This window comes from Zootoca vivipara, chromosome 6 (assembly GCF_963506605.1).
Source record: "Zootoca vivipara chromosome 6, rZooViv1.1, whole genome shotgun sequence".
NCBI lineage: Eukaryota > Metazoa > Chordata > Lepidosauria > Squamata > Lacertidae > Zootoca > Zootoca vivipara.
Window position 1 is genome coordinate 36,197,710 of NC_083281.1, and position 18,389 is coordinate 36,216,098.

General features: G+C 46.2%; 1 protein-coding gene across 2 annotated transcripts in view; it reads right to left on the reverse strand.

Annotated features, from left to right (window-relative positions):
- Positions 1-18,389, reverse strand: part of MAN1C1 (mannosidase alpha class 1C member 1) — a 139,550-nt gene that overhangs the window by 10,002 nt on the left and 111,159 nt on the right. For both annotated transcript variants that reach the window (XM_035118282.2, XM_060275795.1), the window contains exons 5-8: positions 16,477-16,571; positions 9,323-9,446; positions 4,244-4,337; positions 151-266 (exon numbers count right to left, since the gene is read on the reverse strand). In XM_035118282.2, the coding sequence (XP_034974173.2) occupies positions 151-266; positions 4,244-4,337; positions 9,323-9,446; positions 16,477-16,571 (429 nt within the window). The remainder of the gene's footprint in view (positions 1-150; positions 267-4,243; positions 4,338-9,322; positions 9,447-16,476; positions 16,572-18,389) is intronic.

An 18,389-nucleotide genomic window follows, 5' to 3' on the forward strand; every position in this document is an offset into this window, starting at 1 on the left:
GCTGGCCTAAGGCTGCCCAGTGACTCCACAGCAGAGGTGAGATTTGACTCTAAGCACCACAGTGTTTAAAGTTATTTGAGACAGCTTGTAACCTACACACCTTCCAGTTTGCTGTGACATTTTCTCAGCTGCAAAAGGAATTAGGCTTACCTCCAGCGCATTGTCATACATGGTTTTGGCTTCGGCATCCTTCTTGTCCGACATCAGCCAAGATTTGATCAGATACTCATAAAAACTGTCCCCAAGGCCGCCGATGGAAACATGATCTGCAGCAGCAAGAAGAATATAGCATTGCCTTGTGAGATTAGGGCTGTCATCCAATGAAAGAAAACTTGATTGGTTAATAGATTAACACGAATATGATTGTTTGATTAAATCTGCACAGGGGTGTAAACAATCACTCTGAAGATAGCATGCTTCCTTGCAGCATATCCTCTTTGGAGACATGCCCACTATGTGTGTGTACAATGCCTCTTCCAATGTAAGAATATCAGAGTCCCAATGAATCAGGCCAAAGGCCCATCTCGTCCAGCATCCTGTTCTCACAGTGGCCAACCAGATGCCCGTGAGAGAAGCAGCAGAAGCTGACCACAACAGCCCTCTGCCCACTTGTGATTTCCAGCAAGTGATAGCCAGAGGCATACTGCCTCCAGCTGCTTTGAGGTGCCCCCCTTTATTATGAAATAAATATACAAGCAGTGAATGTAGTACAAAGCCACCATGGCTAGTAGCCACTGGTAGCATTATCCTCCACGAATTTGCCTAATACTCTTTTGAAGACTTCCAAGTTGATGGCCATTGCTGCTTTTGGTGGGAGCGAATTCCATAGTGTTCGTTTTAAAAGTGTTTTCCTTTTGCTGGCCCCCGATGATGATCCAAGCTATAGGAAAGCACTCTTCTTCTCCCATCCTCAACTTATGTAGCTCCTGGCACCTACCACCCTATCAGAGTTCCTTCCTTCTTGCTTCTTTCCTCTTATTTCCCAGGCTTTAGAAACTACTATATAGTTTCAAAACAACTGGAAGGGGAAGTATTTCATTCAAGAAAAATGCACTGATTTTTATTTTTAAAAAATCCCTGCTTGTATTGGCTTGGGTTATTCTTTAGTCATTGGATTTTTCCACATTAAAGGGGAAAATCAGATTAATAAAAACACGGGGTGGCATTTTGATGCTGACGTCAACATGTTCATGCTGCAAAAAACATGGCTGCATAAGCAGCACCAATTCCACCACCCTCCCCCCCCCAAAAAAAATCTCATTTGGAAACACCCAAAGTATTAACTGTCTCATGGCAGGGGAATTACACATGGTGCAAACACCTCCCTCCCAATGACCTCTGGGGAATTCTGCAACTTCTCCAGCTCCTGAGAATTTCACTTTCAAACATAAGCCTACAAACCTAAGGACTAGAATCTTGCTTTAAAAAATTAAAATCAATTTTTAAAAACCCAGATTCCCAGGAAGCTGAATTTTGCACCCCATACCACTCCCTCCAAAAGACAGCATACACTCAGCCCTGCCTGTTGCTATATACTTCCGCCAGACATTCTGTTCTCCTTACAGGAGGGGCACAAACCGCAGGGGATGAGGAACATGCCATGGCTGCAAGCATTACAGCAGAAAAGCCCATCAATTGACAGAATAGCAAGTTCAGAACCTCCTGGCAGCTGGCGAGGCTGTCTAGATTTTGTAGTTGTGATTCTCTGCCTGGAGTGACATATTAGAGTCCTGTGGAGGTTTCTATAGCCTTAGCAGATTGACAAAGAGGGGAGGTGGACTGAGCAGAGAACCACGATGCCAGGTGTGGAAATGTGTGCAGAATACTGAATTGCAGAGGTTTTCCAAGGCTACCTACTCAGACTAAGCAGCTCTGCAACCTGCTAGCCTGAGGGAAATCTGCCTGGAAAACCGTTGGACAGATTTATAACTTTAAAGTACACTGGGGGTGGTGGTGTTTTTATATCTCAGCTCATAGATTCTTCAGGGCAGCCAAGGATGTGCAAATCACCTTTTTTCCCCCAAAGAAAAGAACAGAATTTATTCCCACTGCTATATATATTCCTAGATGTGAATACATGTATGGTGAGCCTCTCCATCAGTGAGTATTCATGGTTTTCACTTGAAATGCAGGTTACTATGTGGTAGTTTGTCTGTTTTCTTGGCTGGCTTCTTGCATGTTTTGAAGCTTATTGGAAATATCAAAATCCTGTTCTGAAGAGAGACTCACCTCTACAGTTTTTCATTGGTCTCAAGCAGTCAAGCCTGGCAATATACCCTTGCTCCCTAACCTGGCACCCTCCAGAGGTTTTTGATTACAGCTCCTCCCTTAAGCCCTAGCCTGCACAGCTGACTGCCAGGAACATCCGGGGGGGGGCACTGGATGGAGGAAAGTTGCTGTAGCAAAACGAAGGAACCAGAACGCATTGAATACAAAGGGGAGAGAATGTCCCATAAACACAGGGCTCATCTCAGATTGAAAACAGGAGGGGGGAACATTCTCCACACCAGGGGTCACATGTAGCAGTAGATGAAGGGTGAGGGCGGGCATGGATAAGGCTGGTCATGGGTGCGATTGGGTGGGCCATTTGCACTGTTATCAGTGTCCTTTTCATTCTTAAAATAGGTGGGGGTTGTTGTTGTTGTTGTTTTGGTAGCTCAGGCAGCAACAGAAGGACTAGTGAAACATATGCTGCTTGTGACCTTCCCTGTTTGACCACTGTGCAAAACTCAATGCCGGACTAGATGAGCCTTTGGTCTGATCCATCAGGGACCTCCTCATACTTTATCCTAAATCTACTGCTCATCAATTTTATTTGATGCCCCAGAGTTCTCTTATTATAAGAAAGGGGCAGGGCCACTGCATATATCTATACATGTATATATAAAAATGTAAAGGGTCCATGTTTGGGACTTTCCACTTTTCTCGGAAACTGCTTGACCGATTGCGTTCAAATTTGGACACAGCGTCCAGGACCAATACGCGAGTGCCAACATAACCTTAGATTCCACATGTGCCAAACCTTTGGCAGGTAAAAACAGAATTTTCTTTTTAAAAATAGCGCCCTCCACTGGATATCAAAGGAACATACACCTCACCTGCTGCCATTGGCTGCATACTATCAGTGGCATCACAACAGAACATTCCAACCAACTAAATATGGGCCTTTAACAGAAAACAACACCAATGCGGGGGAACTGGCCAGGCTGCAGGGGTTTGCGAGGGGGACAGGGTGGGGCCAATCACAGGGATGAGCCAGGGGGTGGGGGGAGGGGGGATAGGTCATGAGTCAGGACAGGGTGTGGCCAGTCACAGGGGTGAGCCAGGGGGTGGGGTGGGGAGGTGACAGAATAGGTCATAGGTTGGGACAGAATTGGGGGAGTCACAGGGATGAACGGGTGGGGGGAAGGGAACAGAATAGGTCATGAGTCGGGACAGGGGGGGGAGTCACAGGGATGAGCCGGGGGTGGGGAGGAGGGGGGCAGAATAGGTTATGGGTCGGAACCGGGTGGGGGCAGTCACAAGGATGAGCCACAGCAACGCGTGGCTGGGACAGCTAGTACTTTATAAACTATCTTGTCCCTCATATTATTATCCCCCACCCCGGACTGGTCTTTCCTGCCCCATTGCAATGTTTTAGCTTAGGGAAGTGCTTTTGCCCTCTGACAATCACAGGGGAGAACAGTCCTAGGATCCTGGATCCCTTGGACCTGGGAGAACTGTGAGGTACTGGTGACCTACAACTCCCATAATCCCCTGACTTCTGACCATGCCAATAGGATCTGGAGTCCACCATCACATGGACGGCCAGAGATTTCCCATCCCTGTTTGATAGGAGTCTTTCAGCCTATGCTTGCAACCGCAGCAGGTGGCTGCTGAAGAAAGAGAAGAGGAACATCCCAAGGGTTAATAAGGTTGGTGCGTTGTGGAGGTCACTTGTCCAAGGCTGCCCACCCCGCCTCTTATTCTAGTTCGCCTTATGTGGTCCCGGATGTTAAGAGATACTTGGCAGGGATCAGGGCTCTGGGTGTGAGCGATGACTCTCTTGCATCTGTTCAGGAGAATTGCTTTGACTGAAGCACCCTGCATAATGAGCTCCTTGATTAGCATCAGTGAGGATTTTAATTTGGCGGCTAATGTTTCCTTGGCGTGATGCTCTTGCCCTAGTGAGAGGCCCTAGAAAGTCTGCCACACATCAGCAAGCATTTCTCTGGCTCACCCGAGGGACTCTTGAAATACTCACGTTGTACCCAGTTCCCAGTTACTGGACTGAGGAAATTAGGGTAAAGTCCCTGTGGCTTCTCAATTCTGTTCAGGACTTTGCGGATGTTCATCACCTACAAGCAAAAAAGAAAGCAGAAGAGATAAGCTTCTTTCTTTTTTCCAATTCACATGTGGGTTTTTTTTTAAAACGACAACAACCCATAAACAAACTACCCACCCAACCAAACTGCCAAGCAGCACCAGCTTCAATCAGTTCTGTGCACATCTTGTTGTCCTTTGGGAAAGCAAACACTGTCCTTCATTTCCAAATCTGCAGTCTTCAAGAGAAGACCTTCCTATAGGAACACAAGATAAGGTATCAGGGCATGCTCTGAAAAGCCTGAAGGCATGTGATGAAGCTTCCTATGTGGGCTGGAGGCTAATCAGTCCTTTGATGGGAGACTGGGCTAGAACTCCACGGGAGTTTCAAGAAAGAACATGTGCAGGATATGAATACATTGGGTAGAATTCTAATTTTCAGACATGCATTAACTCTTCCCAGCTGTGAATCACCCACTCAACACTAGTTAGGCTTGTGGGGTAAGCAATGGAAGCTTTCTCTCACCTTTAATTACTGCTGAGGAGGGGAGTCAGTAGGCCAGGCATTGTTCTGTGGGTCTGCTGCTCCACATAGGAAGCTACCTTATACTGTATTCAGTCAGACCACTAGTAAAGATTGGTACATTTACTAAGGAAGTGAGGTGATTTGGTGAGTGTTATGTCAACCTCCCTCCACAAGGGCACTCATGTTTGGGAAAGGGCTCCCTTTCTCGTGTCTCAGGCCTTGCAGTGGGTTACTCCTAAAGAATATAAACCTAGTGTTGCCAGGTAAGGTCAAAGTCATCTACCTCAGCTTGCTGCTTCTAACAGTAATCAGCCGAATGTCTTTGGCAGATTCAAGAGCACAAGGACATTCCCTTTTGTCTGTCCCCAGTATCAGTATTCTGAGGAATACTGTCCGAGAAGTACACGTCCTGGGACATGTGGCTACAATTGACACTGCTTGCCAGAAAATCTCACCCATTCACTTTCCTACCATTGCTTCGGATTCACCAGGGGCCAAAGGCACCAGGCTGACAACTAAAGGCCTGTAAGCAAGAAAGAATGAAGAAATAGATGCAGCTTCCTATAAGTTTCCTGATAAGGGAAAATCAAATCTGTTGCCGAGCAACTGCAGCCTGTGGCCTAGCAACTTCCCATGCATTCCTTCCTGTTTCCCCTTTGTCAAAAGACCTTTGGCTGGCTGGGACATCTCTTGTCTTAGGTAGTTGGAAAAGCCAAGCCAATGGCGTCTGGTGGGCCAAACAGCAGCCAGATCTGGCTTGAAGGCTGCCAATAACTGGTTCTATGGTACACAAAGGGCAATGGCCAAGGGTGTTGGCATTTCATCACAATAAATATTCCTGATAATTCAAAATTTAATAGCTGTTTGGCAGTGAGAAATTCAGGCAGGTATGTGAGTTCCACTACTTTCAATGTGGACAGTTTTTACAGGGGACGTTTCTGACCGCCTGTGTCTCACATCTATATACAGTATATAAAAATGTAAAAAGGGCATGTGGGTATGTTTCCACTTTTCACCGAAACCGCTTGACCGATAGCATTCAAATTTGCACACAACGTCCCATGCTACTGTGAGAGGAAGCATATACCGTTTGCGTAGACAGATGTCACACCTGCACAACGTAAACACCCCCAAACCCCGTGTTTCAGAACACACAACTCATCCAAAAGTGTATGCTGGGGAAAAGAAGCCAGAAGAGGTTGCAAAAAAGCACCCTCTAGCGGCGGCTACACTGGTACTACAGCTAGAAAACCTTCGCCCTCTAGCGGCGGTTACACTGGTACTGCAGCTAGAAAACCTTCCCTCTCCACAGCACCACAAGCTCACCTTATCAGACTAGGCCAGGCATCCCCAAACTGCAGCCCTCCAGATGTTTTGGCCTACAACTCTCATGATCCCTAGCTAACAGGACCAGTGGTCGGGGAATATGGGAATTGTAGTCCAAAACATCTGGAGGGCCGAAGTTTGGGGATGCCTGGACTAGGCCCAATGGAAGTGGGGACTCACCTCGGTGAGGGTGGGGGGGAGGAGGGGGGATACATCATGGATCAGGACAGGGTGTGGGGAATCACAGGGATGAGCCGGGGATGGGGGGGGGACGAGGGGACGAGATAGCTCAGGCACCCCCAAACTTCGACCTTCCAGATGTTTTGGACTACAATTCCCATCTTCCACGACCACTGGTCCTGTTAGCTAGGGATCATGGGAGTTGTAGGCCAAAACATCTGGAGGGCCGCAGTTTGGGGATGCCTGGGATAGCTCATGGGTCGGGACACGGTGGGGCCACTCACAGGGATGACCCAGGGGGTGGGGGGGAGGAGGGGACGGGATACATCATGGATCGGGACAGGGTGGGGGGAAACACAGGGATGAGCCACAGCAACGCGTGGCAGGGCCAGCTAGTATTTTATAAAATCTAGCTAAAGTGGTCCTATGCAGACACAATATTTAATCATAGTTTCTTTTAATCTTCCATAGTTGTGGTAAATCCCATCACTTAACTGTGATGGAGGACTGGTTTACGAACTAGAAAGTGAAACCAGAGTTTAAAACTGTGTTTGCAAACTATGGGTTGCACTGTCCTCTTTTTTAAATATTATATCTACACTGAACAAACCATGGTTAAGGCAGCTTCCCCTGCAATCCAGTTCAGGGTTAAGCAACAAACAGGGGTTAGCAATAACTAGGATTGAGTATGAAGTCTGCCTCAGGTGCTTTTAACTAACTAAAAAAGTTGGTTCCAGCCACATAATCACAACTGTTATCCTGTTAACCACCCTGAGACCTGTGGGTATAGGGCAGAATATACATTTAATAAACATCATCATCATCATACTGCTTAATCCAACATCATCATCATCACCATCATCATCATACTGGTGCAGCCGAAGAACCTGGCATGTTAATGATGTGTCCATAACAAACAGGGACAGGCAGTGCCCTATTAAAGTGCCCAGGCGGCCTTGGCTGTGCGCTAATGAGCTGATCAGCTTTTCAGAAGCCCATTTCCCTCTAGATGGCTGTCTGCAACTGGTTCCTCCTGTGCGCTTTTGTTTTCTCACGCAGCTTTAGCTTTAATCTACTGCATGTTCAAAGCAGGCGAATCCATTAAACAAGCCGGTTCTCACACTTATTGATTGGCTGGGCTTAATAGCACAATGGAGATTCAGTCGGCCTCTTGGAAAAGCATTAAGAACCTCCCCCCTCCCCCAAACCCAGAGCTCTCACCATACACCATAGGATGTCTTATGAACAAGACATATCCCTAGGTTAATCATAGAGTTGGAAGGGATGCTGACGATACTCTAGTCCACCCCCTGCAATGCGTTATCAGCACCACACACTAACCAACTGAGCTATCCAGGTTTAAAGCAGAGTTTGCAAACAATGGGTTGCATTGTCCCGTGTTTAAAATATTACACCTACACTGAACAAACCATGGCTAAGGCAGTGGCCCTTACCCTCTCACCGGGGCGTTTCTACTCTTCCTTTCCAATTTTGCCTTTCCCACCCTACTAGGTTTCCTTTCTCTGATCTTCCTTCTCTGCTCATGTCCTTTCTCATTCACTCCGTCCTTCGGTAAACTTCATCACTCTTATGCAATGGGCCTTTCTGCTGCCCTGCTCTGTTCAGGCCTTATCTTCTCCATTCCGATTCCGTGGCTTCCCTGTTTCACATTCATCTCCTGCTACTCTTGTGTCTCTTGCTTCTCTGCTGCCCCTGCCCTTTTGCATCTTGCCTTCCTATTATCCATTCTGGGAACGGGCTGATTGTTCACAAGGTGTCTTGCTGAAACAGCAGGGAGAACTTATCAGAGCGGTTTCTCCCAGGGTGGAACCCTGGGTTGATCTACTCCTGCTGGATTTGAGGGGTGGGTTCTGATTCTAATTGGAGCAGTTTGCCTCCTTCAGAGTGAGCTATTCCAGGGATGCTGAGCTGGGAGGAAGCAAGGGAGGAAAGGAAGGTTCCCAGCAGCACATCTAGTTCTTCGTTCTCTCACACACAATGAACAACAGCACGGAATAAAACCTCAAGGTAAAAAACCAACGCTAATACAATTATTAGCTGAAAGCGGCTCCAGAGGAGCTCCTTGAGCTGCTGAAGGAGGAAATTGCATAATCACAAAATAGTGTGCACCTAGAGGGGGGCATAAACCTGTCTTAGTATTAACGCATCTCTCTCATCAACAGATACTTTGGCAGGCCTAAGAAGTTGGGGCGGGGGCAGTACATGGGCTTAAGCACACAACCCTCCTTTGGACATGGCCAACAGCACTAAGCTGCTTTTTAGAAAGAACCATAAAAGAATCAGGATTTTTCTTTAAAAAAAACTCTGCTTTCCCAAACTGGGTCTTCTAAGGGCTTCTCAGGCTTTCTATCCACAGTGTCCTCATTACGTCGGTCAGGACAGCACATTCAGGATTGCCTTATTTTACTGACAGACAGTCAAAAAGGTGCCCCAGTACAATTGCTAGAGTTAGCCAAGGCGCTTAACCCTGATGACTCGCTGGGTATTGGCTCTGGGGCTGGAGGGAGAGTGCTGACAGCAACTGCTCCTGGAGATCCATCCAGCTCATCAGAGACTGACGCAACCTGGCGGGCAGAGCCAGGCAGCTGCAGGCTTGAGTCTGAGTCACCAAAGAGGCAATGGGCAGGTTTGTGTAGCACCACAAGCTCACCTTATCAGACTAGGCCAGGCATCCCCAAACTGCGTCCCTCCAGATGTTTTGGCCTACAACTCCCATGATCCCTAGCTAACAGGACCAGTGGTCAGGGATGATGGGAATTGTAGTCCAAAACATCTGGAGGGCCAAAGTTTGGGGGTGCCTGCAGCAAGAGGTTCCTGCTCCTCAGGAGCTCCTCAGCCAGATGGATGGGGTATAAATAAATTATTATTATTATTATTATTATTATTATTATTATTATTATTATTACAAGCTACAATTACATCTAGGGAGGAGGAACGTACCAGTGAATGTGTAAGGAATGTACTTGCCTTTTCAGTATAAACAGGATTTCCGGACAACTCTGAGAGGTGCACAAATTCTAAGTGGAGGCTGCCAAATTCTGCTAAAATGCTGCTTCCTGCGGACGCCCATCCCCAGCTCCAGCTCATCCCACTGCAGGGGCAGAAAAGAAAGCATTAAATTGCTAATCACAGAAAGCAGACTCCCAGAGGCAGCCCCCCTGCAAAGCTGGCACAGTTTATTCACTGCAAGGTCTATCTGTAGGTCAGTGGCTTTCAAACAGTGTTATTGGTAATGCTGCGATTCCTCAGAGATTTAACGGGGTGCCTCAAAAAAAAAAAAGGTCAGTGGCCCCCATCACTACCAATACTCCACTTCTACAGTGCCCCAGAGTGTGTTCAATGTGTTCTGAAGTGCACTACCCAGAGAACAGCCTTGCCGTACAGAAGAGATGGGGAACCTGCTGCTCTGCTCAAACTCCCATCAACCTCAGCCAGCACAGCCCATGCCCAGATATGATGGGAGTTGTAGTCCAGCAACATCTGGAGGGCCACAGCCCTCCCTTACAGCCTTCACCAGGCCTGAGTCACTGACCGTTTGTCCCAGAATCATCTGCAAGGACTGACAAGTGTGCAGGAGTTTCTCAGCAGACAAATTCACCGAGAAAGGGCCACAGCTCAACCACAGAGAACATGCTTTGCATGCTAAAGACCCCAAGCTCATCTCCAGTTAAAAAGACCCCCCAGGTAGCAGGTGATTCTCCATTAGACAGATGCCTCTGTCTAAGCCCCTAAAGGAACCACTGCTAGTCAGAGTAAACAATAAAGGACTACATGGTCACTGCCAGAAGGAAGCTTCCAATGTACGTGGAACAGATGTGGAAAGGACTCCTTGCAGCTGTTCGAAAACTGTGAACCTAGATGTAGGGGTGGAATACCTCAGGCCCAGGGGCCAAAGGCAGCCCCCTCTCTGGGCCTCTGCAGTCTCCCAGGCTACACATCCTCCCCAATCACACCTCCTACTTGTTAGGATTCATTCCCCATCTGCAGTCATAGGGTTATTGTGCATCATATGACTGTATGTGTTTTCATTCCCACAGAGTGGAAGTGACGTAGGCGGGTTTATCTTGCTGTACTACATGGGACTGTTGTCCTCTTTTGTTCTTTCTCTTTACAGTGGTGCCTCGCTTAACGAATGCCCTGCTTAACGAAATTTCCGCTTAACGAAAGGATTTTTCAAGCGGAGGTTGCCTCGCTAGATGAATTCGTTTTATGAAAAATTTGTCTAGCAAATCGCGGTTTCCCATAGGAATGCATTGAAATTCAATTAATGTGTTCCTATGGGCAAAAAAAAAAAATTCAAAAAAAAATTCAATGCATTCCTATGGGATTCGCTAAACGAATTTTTCGTTATAAGAAAAGACCCGTGGAATGAATTAAATTCATCTAGCGAGGCACCACTGTACTGGCTGTGATGCCAGAGAGAGCGAGCCATGATGTAGAGCTCCCAGTTTGTTTATATGTAAATAAAGCAGTTTAGCCTTATTTACTGACTTGTGTGTTGTTCATCACGTTTGTGAGAGCAATCGCATATTTGGCCTGTGGGACCAGTCTAACAGCTGGCCCCCGGGACGGCCGAATTATTGACACTATTGGCCCTGCTTTTCGCCGTCCTCAAAGTGTTTTTGCCTGGCTGGAATGTATCTTGTGAACTCAGAAAATGACTCTTGCCTGCCTCAAGGGCAGATAGAGAGGAGTGGGTGAATGTGAAGAAACTAGGCTCCTGTACAGAATGCAATTTGCACATTAGTTACCCTTCCCACTTTGCCTTGAATGCCACCCACCAATGGCAAATGGCCCCCAGCAGGTTGCACAGAAGGGAATGCGGCCCCCAGGACACACCCTGGACATAGACCATGACTTAACAGATGTGGCTGGTAAGATCCATTTTCTTCTTCCATACAAGCAAACTGAAAACACTGGAACATGCCCTTCAGTGTCTGAGAAGGAGCAAATGCAACGATTTTTTTAAAAAAATCAAGTCTTTTCACCTTGTCCCAGAAGTTCTGCTTTTCTTAAATAGGCTTTTAAAGACTTTGATCATTTTTCACCTTCAAACAACTATACTATGGCTATCTTTCCCTGATCTTTTTGCTGCAATTAAAATTGGTATGTTTGTGGCTTCTTGGTTATTGCCATTAATTTGTATTGTGCATGTTGTGAGTTTTGTCCTAAAGATCTGGAAGGCACCAAGTTGGATAAGACTGTACTAGTGAGCGAGTTCTCAGACAAGGTTAGCAAGCTGTATTTGGCCTGAATGTCACAGGCTGTGTGAGCCTGAGAACAGTGTACATTTTCCCACATTCACACAGAATGCAAACAACACCATGGGCAGCACCAGCCATTGGTAACTGGGATAATCCAGAGCACAAAACCAAAAGCCTGAAGCAACCAAAGTGCTGCTTCTGGTCTTAAACCAGAAATAACACATGCAGCCCCAGTCCTTGAGAACACTGTAGAGAGCCACTACAATGTTAAGAACTTGCTCACCAAAGGCAGAAAGTTTCTCACTTATCTGCTTCAATCTCACAACACAACATTCTTGATTACAGTCTTTCTTTTTCTTTTTAATAATCTCTGCCTCCTGCACAGCGACCCATATCTTTCAGGGTTTGATCTGAAAATAGCCTCTGCAGATGCTGGTTTGGGAGAATTTCAGTAGTTTTCATTTCAGGAGAGATGCAGGCCTGATTTTGCAATCTCTTGAATAGCATGATCATGGGTGGCAGATTGCTGTGCAATGCTCCCTTCTCTTGATTTTGTTTGTTTGTTTTTTAATTAAAAAAAAAGGGATGAGTTAATATTGCTCCAACTGGGGGGAGACAGCAGATGGCGCTGAAAGGCCTGTGCAGCAGGCACTAGGATCGCTGGTTCAAGGTTTATAGACAATTGGTGAGATGTCAACCATACATTCAAAGCATACTCAACTCATATTTAAAGCACATAACCTGCCCCCCCCAATCCTGGGAACTGTAGTTTCCCCCTCACATAGCTACAATTACCAGCACTCTTAACCAACTACAGTTCCCAGGATTCTCTGGGGAAAGTCATGTGCTTTAAATGTGCATTGAGTGTAAATGTACAGTGTGGATTTGCCTTGTGTTTAGAGAATAGGATGGGTGTGTGGCAAGATATTTTCCACGGACAGTTACACCTCCAACAGAAGTTGAACCCAAACTACCTTCAAAAGGCATTATGAAATTAGACAGATTCACAAAGGATGGATCTGTCAACAACTATTAGCTGAAGGAGATGTCTATGTTCAGAGGCAGCTACCTCTGAATACCAGTTGCTGGGAGGCAAAAGAATGGGGAAGTTATGTTGCTTTCATCCTCTGTGCATGGGTGTCTCAGAGGAATCTCATTGGCCTGCTTCTGGGTTTCCCATGGAGGCACCTGGTTGGCCACTGTGAGAACAGGATGCTGGAGTTAGATAGGCCTTTGGCCTGATCCTGCAGGCTCTTCTTATGTCCTTATGTGTATATGTGTAGTGTCATGGCTGTAAGCTTGAGGGCAAGGTCTGCATCTTTTAATTTTGCTTTATATATGCTGCCTGGTTACTGTACATACTTGAGAAAAATAAAAAATCATTAAACACATAAACGTTGGGTTCAACATTTTTGTTATTTTTAAAGCATTTTGGATGGTGGTTGCCTAGCAATTCATCCTCTGTACTACTGTCACTAAAGCAAGATTAATAGGGTCAAGTTATAAGAATTTTTTTGGGGTCATAAATCCAGGTTTGTTTGCCTCTAGCAACAGGCATAAGATACGTGCCAGGGGCTGCAATAATGCTAAACTTACTTACTTGGAAATAAGCCCCACTGAACTCAGTGGGACTTTACTTCTCCACAGGCACAAGTTCTGCTTCAAGTTGCAGAAAACTGAAAGGGGGTTTGGAGAGAGGACAGAAAACCTGTATGGCCTTTTGCTTCTTCTTGATTAACAGGGGCAGGGTCTGTGCAGATTTCTTCCTTCCTTCCCAGTCAGATGTTTTTGATAATCGTCACCACCATGCCCTTTTCTCTCACCCCTTTGGGATTATGTTCTCATTATGTTCTCATTCAGCTCCCCTGCCCCCTCCATACCCTCCCATCGCAGCACACTGCTCTTTCAGAGTCCGTAAAGCCTCAAGAAACCTCCAAACATTTTCATTTGTTCAGTGTTAGCCAAGGTTGCCGGTGAGACGTCTGGAGGATTCTAGCCCATCAGTATCATTTTCTCAAGTGCCACACATTTGGGGCAAAAAGCCTAGCTGGTGATATAGAGTTTAGTGGAAAGGGACAGAGGGGAAGCGCGACTTTCTTCAGAGCAGAAGCATCAATGCCATGTACTGGAGTGACCGGGCAATTGACAGGCCCCCATTGCTCTGGCAAGGCTTTCAAATGTGTTTGTGACAAATTAGCATGGAGAAAGTTTGAAAATGGGGAAAATAACCAAGCAGAGGCTAGGTACCGTACTTCTTTTTCTCTGATGCGGGTTTCTCTTTCACACTAGCAATTTAAATCATAACACTTCATTGCAGGATTGTTTGCATTTCTAATCAGGTTACATTACAGCTGCCTGAATAACTTTTGTGAAAGCCTAGTGTCGAACCTGTGCAGTCGTAAGTAAGCAGCACTGAGTTAAACAAAGTTTACTTCCTGGAATTTATGCATAGGATTGCTGTCATCGCTAATCCTAATATACTGGGCATTCTGTTATGTAGTGCTGTTGTATGTGCTGTATTTTTAGTGGTATACACACACAAAGAGCAGCACCACATAGCATAAGACCCCATTTGTTTGTTTGTTTGTTTGCTTGCTTGTTTGTGTGTGTGTGTGTGTGTGTGGAGAGAGAGAGAGAGAGAGAGAGAGAGTGTGTGTGTGTGTGTGTGTGTGTGTGTGTGAGAGAGAGAGAGAGAGAGAGAGAGAGAGAGAGAGAGAGAGAGAGAGAGAGAGATTAGCTATGGGGGCTATCGAGATGAGCTTCTGCACTTCAAAATTCACCTCAATGCTGATTCAGCCGGATTAAAAAGAAATAGAAAAAAACAGACAGGACTTCATAAGAACAGCATCCTGAACCAGACTGTAACCCATTGCAGAACAGGCACAGTGTGAGAAAAAAACCACAACCACGTCCTGTACAGAGTTAGGCCACTGGGTTCATCTGCAACTCCCTCTCGGCTACAGCTCTCCAAGACCTTACACCTGAGAGCTTTTCAATAGGTGAGACTAGTTTCACAAGGTGAAGAAAATCCTGGCGTGCCTAGAGGTGTTTATGTGGCTGAAGAATTATAGAAAGATCTTACAACTTGAAAGACTGAACTAAAGTGGCGGGGGGGACCCGGCCAGATGGGCGGGGGTATAAATAATAATAATAATAATAATAATAATAATAATAAATAAATAAATAAATAAAATTACGATAAAAGTGTGCAAAGGCCTTGATGTAAGATGATGCCTTCTGTCACACAAAAAATAGAGGGGCTGTGGTTAACTTTCCCCACCTCTGCAAGCAATCCAGGAATATGATATGGTTTATGCCACTGAATCAGTTATTTCTTCTGACCTGCTTCTCTTCTTATTCCCCCTGTCCTCCCAATCATTAGATCACATTTTCAAAAAGTTGCTTCTGTCTGCCACCATGAGAGACAGAAACTGACTTTGAAAGCGGAGACTCTCAGATTGGGTTGTCCCTAAGCCTCAAGGCACCTTTCGCACATACTGTACATAAATTTACTGTGATATTTACCATGTTGCATTTTATACATATGATAAATAAAGAGGCAGGGTAACAAACAAAGAAAAATCCAGCTTTTCTTGAAACGTTCCATCAGCAGTCCCAAAATAGCCAATGCCCTTTGGCAGCTGTGCTCAGAGCAGCTGGCCATTGTGATGCAGTTCTTGTGGGGAGGGAGGAGGGGGGGCAGATGATCCCAGCAGCTGTTGGTCTTTTGGCCAGAGGCTGTGCCCTGGCTGTACCCTTGTCCGTGGGGTTCAGGCTCCATTCTTCAAAAAGCCTATGCATCACTATGCAGCACCAGAGTGGTAGGATGCCTGCCCACTCTTCGTTTTAGAAGATGCCATCCCCCACACCCAGGCATAGTTCCTCTACCTGTCTTAGGGTGAAACTCTCAGTCAGCTGCTGTATGTGGGTGCAAGGGAATGAGGAAGCCTCCTTAAACAAGCCGGACTCTATCTGAGGGTGGGCATGCTGGCCAGGGCAGGGGTGGGGGGTGGGGAGTGAGCTCTACCTGAAAGCTATTTCATTGGATCATAGAATTGTGGAGTTGGAAGGGACAATGGGGGTCATCTAGTCCAACCCCTTGAAATGCAGGAATCTTTCACCCAACATGGGGCTTGAACCCACAACCCTGGGATTAAGAGTCTTGTGCTCTACCAACTGAGCTATCCATTGTGAGGGAACTACAGGGATGTCAGCAATGCTTTGAAAGCGAGATCTGGTGTGGAGAAAGTGGAGAGGGAGGGTTTTCTTTCCTCTACCCAGCCCCTAACTCTAGGACATAAAAAGATGGAGCTGAGAGGAGGTATGTCTCATGCGTATACAACCAAATATTTGAAGCAGCAAATGCTTCAGTTTAGGCCAGTTCAGGTTTGCCTAGGGCATGGGTATAAAACTTTTTTCCAGCCTGAGGGCCACATTCCTTTCTGAGCAACCTTCCAGGGGCCACATGCCAATGGTGGGTGGGGCTAGAGGCAGCAGTGGGCACAGCAAATAATGTAAATATTGCCTTTGAACAGTAGGCTAGTTTCTGCAAACACATTCCTCTCTCTATCCTCCACATAGAAGAGCAAAGGCATATTCCAGCCAGACAAAAACACCTGGGGTGTTAAGCAGGGCCAGTGAGGGGTGTGGCCTGGGGAGTAGAGGCATGGCCCAGTTAGCATGCCCAGTGATCAGGGACAATGGGAGAAGTAGTCCAAAACATCTGGACGGCAACATGTTGGCACTAGGGGAAGCCTACCACCATCATGCTCTGCTTGTGAGCTTCCCAGTGGTACCTGGCCGCTGGAAATGGAATGCTGGACTTTTAGCCTACCCTCTAGCTGGGCTTGCCTGCTCTTGTACCAGATGCAGCACCTGCATTTATTGAAGACATCAGATTAACAATATGTGCCTTGCCTGCCCAGGTTTATGACTCCTCGTGGGATGCCCGTAGGTGTGCTAAAGGCTGGCAGAAGTTTCTCTCCAAGTTCTAGGGCTTTGCTTTTGAAGACCTGTTTGAAAGAGAGAGAAAGAGAAGAAGGACACAGTGAGAAAGCAGATAAGGAAAATAAGAACTGTGCAGGAATGCAAATTGTGTTGGGTTTCCAAATAGAAGTCTCCATATGTTTAGTTTGTAAGAGGCACTTCACAAAGAGGGAGGCTGGGGTTTCAATCCACACAGACTTTATTTTTTCTGCCAGGATCAAATGCAATGTGTTTGTGTGCACTGGCCACAGGGCCCCCCCCCAATGCAAATGTAATGAACTATTTGAACCGTCAGCTGGGGCATCAGGTTGGAGATGGCAGCTTCACACCAACCCCAAATCCCTCCAAAGCAAACCAGGACGCAGATGAATTCATGATCTGAAACAGCAGCCCTAATGCAAAGGGAGATGAAGTGACTGCACCTGAACCAGTCACCTGTGAATGACTCGAGGAGGTGAGGAAAGATTCACCCTGGAAATTGATCTTCTACAGCTAGAGACAGGCAACATTTTTGCAGAGCATTTAGGATGATAGGAAAGAGGCACTGTTGTCTATAAGGTGCACACTCAGCCCACTACAAACCCTGGTAAGCCTGCAAAGCTCTCTTTGACCAGATGCAATAGCATACAAAAGAAATGGGTGTAAACACCACTGATAAGGATGCCTCTTTCATACCACCTTTATACCACCTTTCATACCAATACAGCAGCCTTTAAACCTGTTGCCAGTCAGGAGTTGCCAGTTTAGGATACTAAGCAATAATCTATGAAATGACCCACTTTGGACATTTTTAGCAAGAAGGGCTTTGGCCAAGAATGTGTGATGTACATTCACTTAAACAATGAGGGGTCATGAGAGCTGAGAAGACCTCAGCTCGTCTGCAGTCTTGGGACTCAGCACAAGTAAGTCGTATGCAATAAGATGCCTACTCACTATCAGACTCCGCATTTGCATTCTCCCCATTTCTGCCTCCCCTCCCACCATCCATGTAATTTACAGGCGAGCCCTGTGTTATCTGAGGAAATGGAAAATGAAGAGGATTACGTGAATGCGTCCCTACATCTGGCATGAAAAACGTGGCATCTCCTCGTGTGGCACAGCTCATCTCTCCCCCCCCCCCTCCCCACAAGCCATTGCTCCTTTAACCAGCTGAGTAAAGACTAACCAGTAAGTCAAAGGTTTCAGCTTCAAATCCTGCCACCTGATCTACTGCCAACTCACTCGGAGAAGCTGGCTTATGGCTTTTCTCCACATATTCTTATGCTAATGCCTTGGCAGGCATGCCTTCACTCTGCTGTAAGAAGTGTTATCGTTGTTTTTTTGGTTGGAAGGGTGGGTGGAGCAGGATGGGCACTGCATGACTGAGATGTTCACGCCAAGAGACAAAAATGATTTCAGGAAACTGAAACCTCAAGGGGTCTGAAACTTGAAGCACAACCACAACAGCTCCTAATACAGTGTCAATATACAGCCTTTTTGCTCACAGTTAATTACTACACAATGAACACCAGGATCTAGAACTTCAAGTCCATCGTTAATGTCTTCCTCATTTCTTTTTTAACTTTTTACTGTCTGTTCTAGTTCATTTCCAAGGTTGTTGTTTTTTTAACTTGGCAAATTAAGTCTCCCCAATCTGGGCCTGCCAATTCTTTTGAGGAACAATTACTACCAGTGCTCAATAGATTAGTCACAACAACAGGAAACTTATTAAGTTGCTTAGAGGATCGTGCACAAGCTTTTTTCTTCAAGCCGCCCTATGTGAGTCTAAGCTGCAACTGATGGAAATCCCCTGCAGCATAAAGTCCACGCTGTTTCCTTATATATTTGGGGGCCTTTCATTTAGA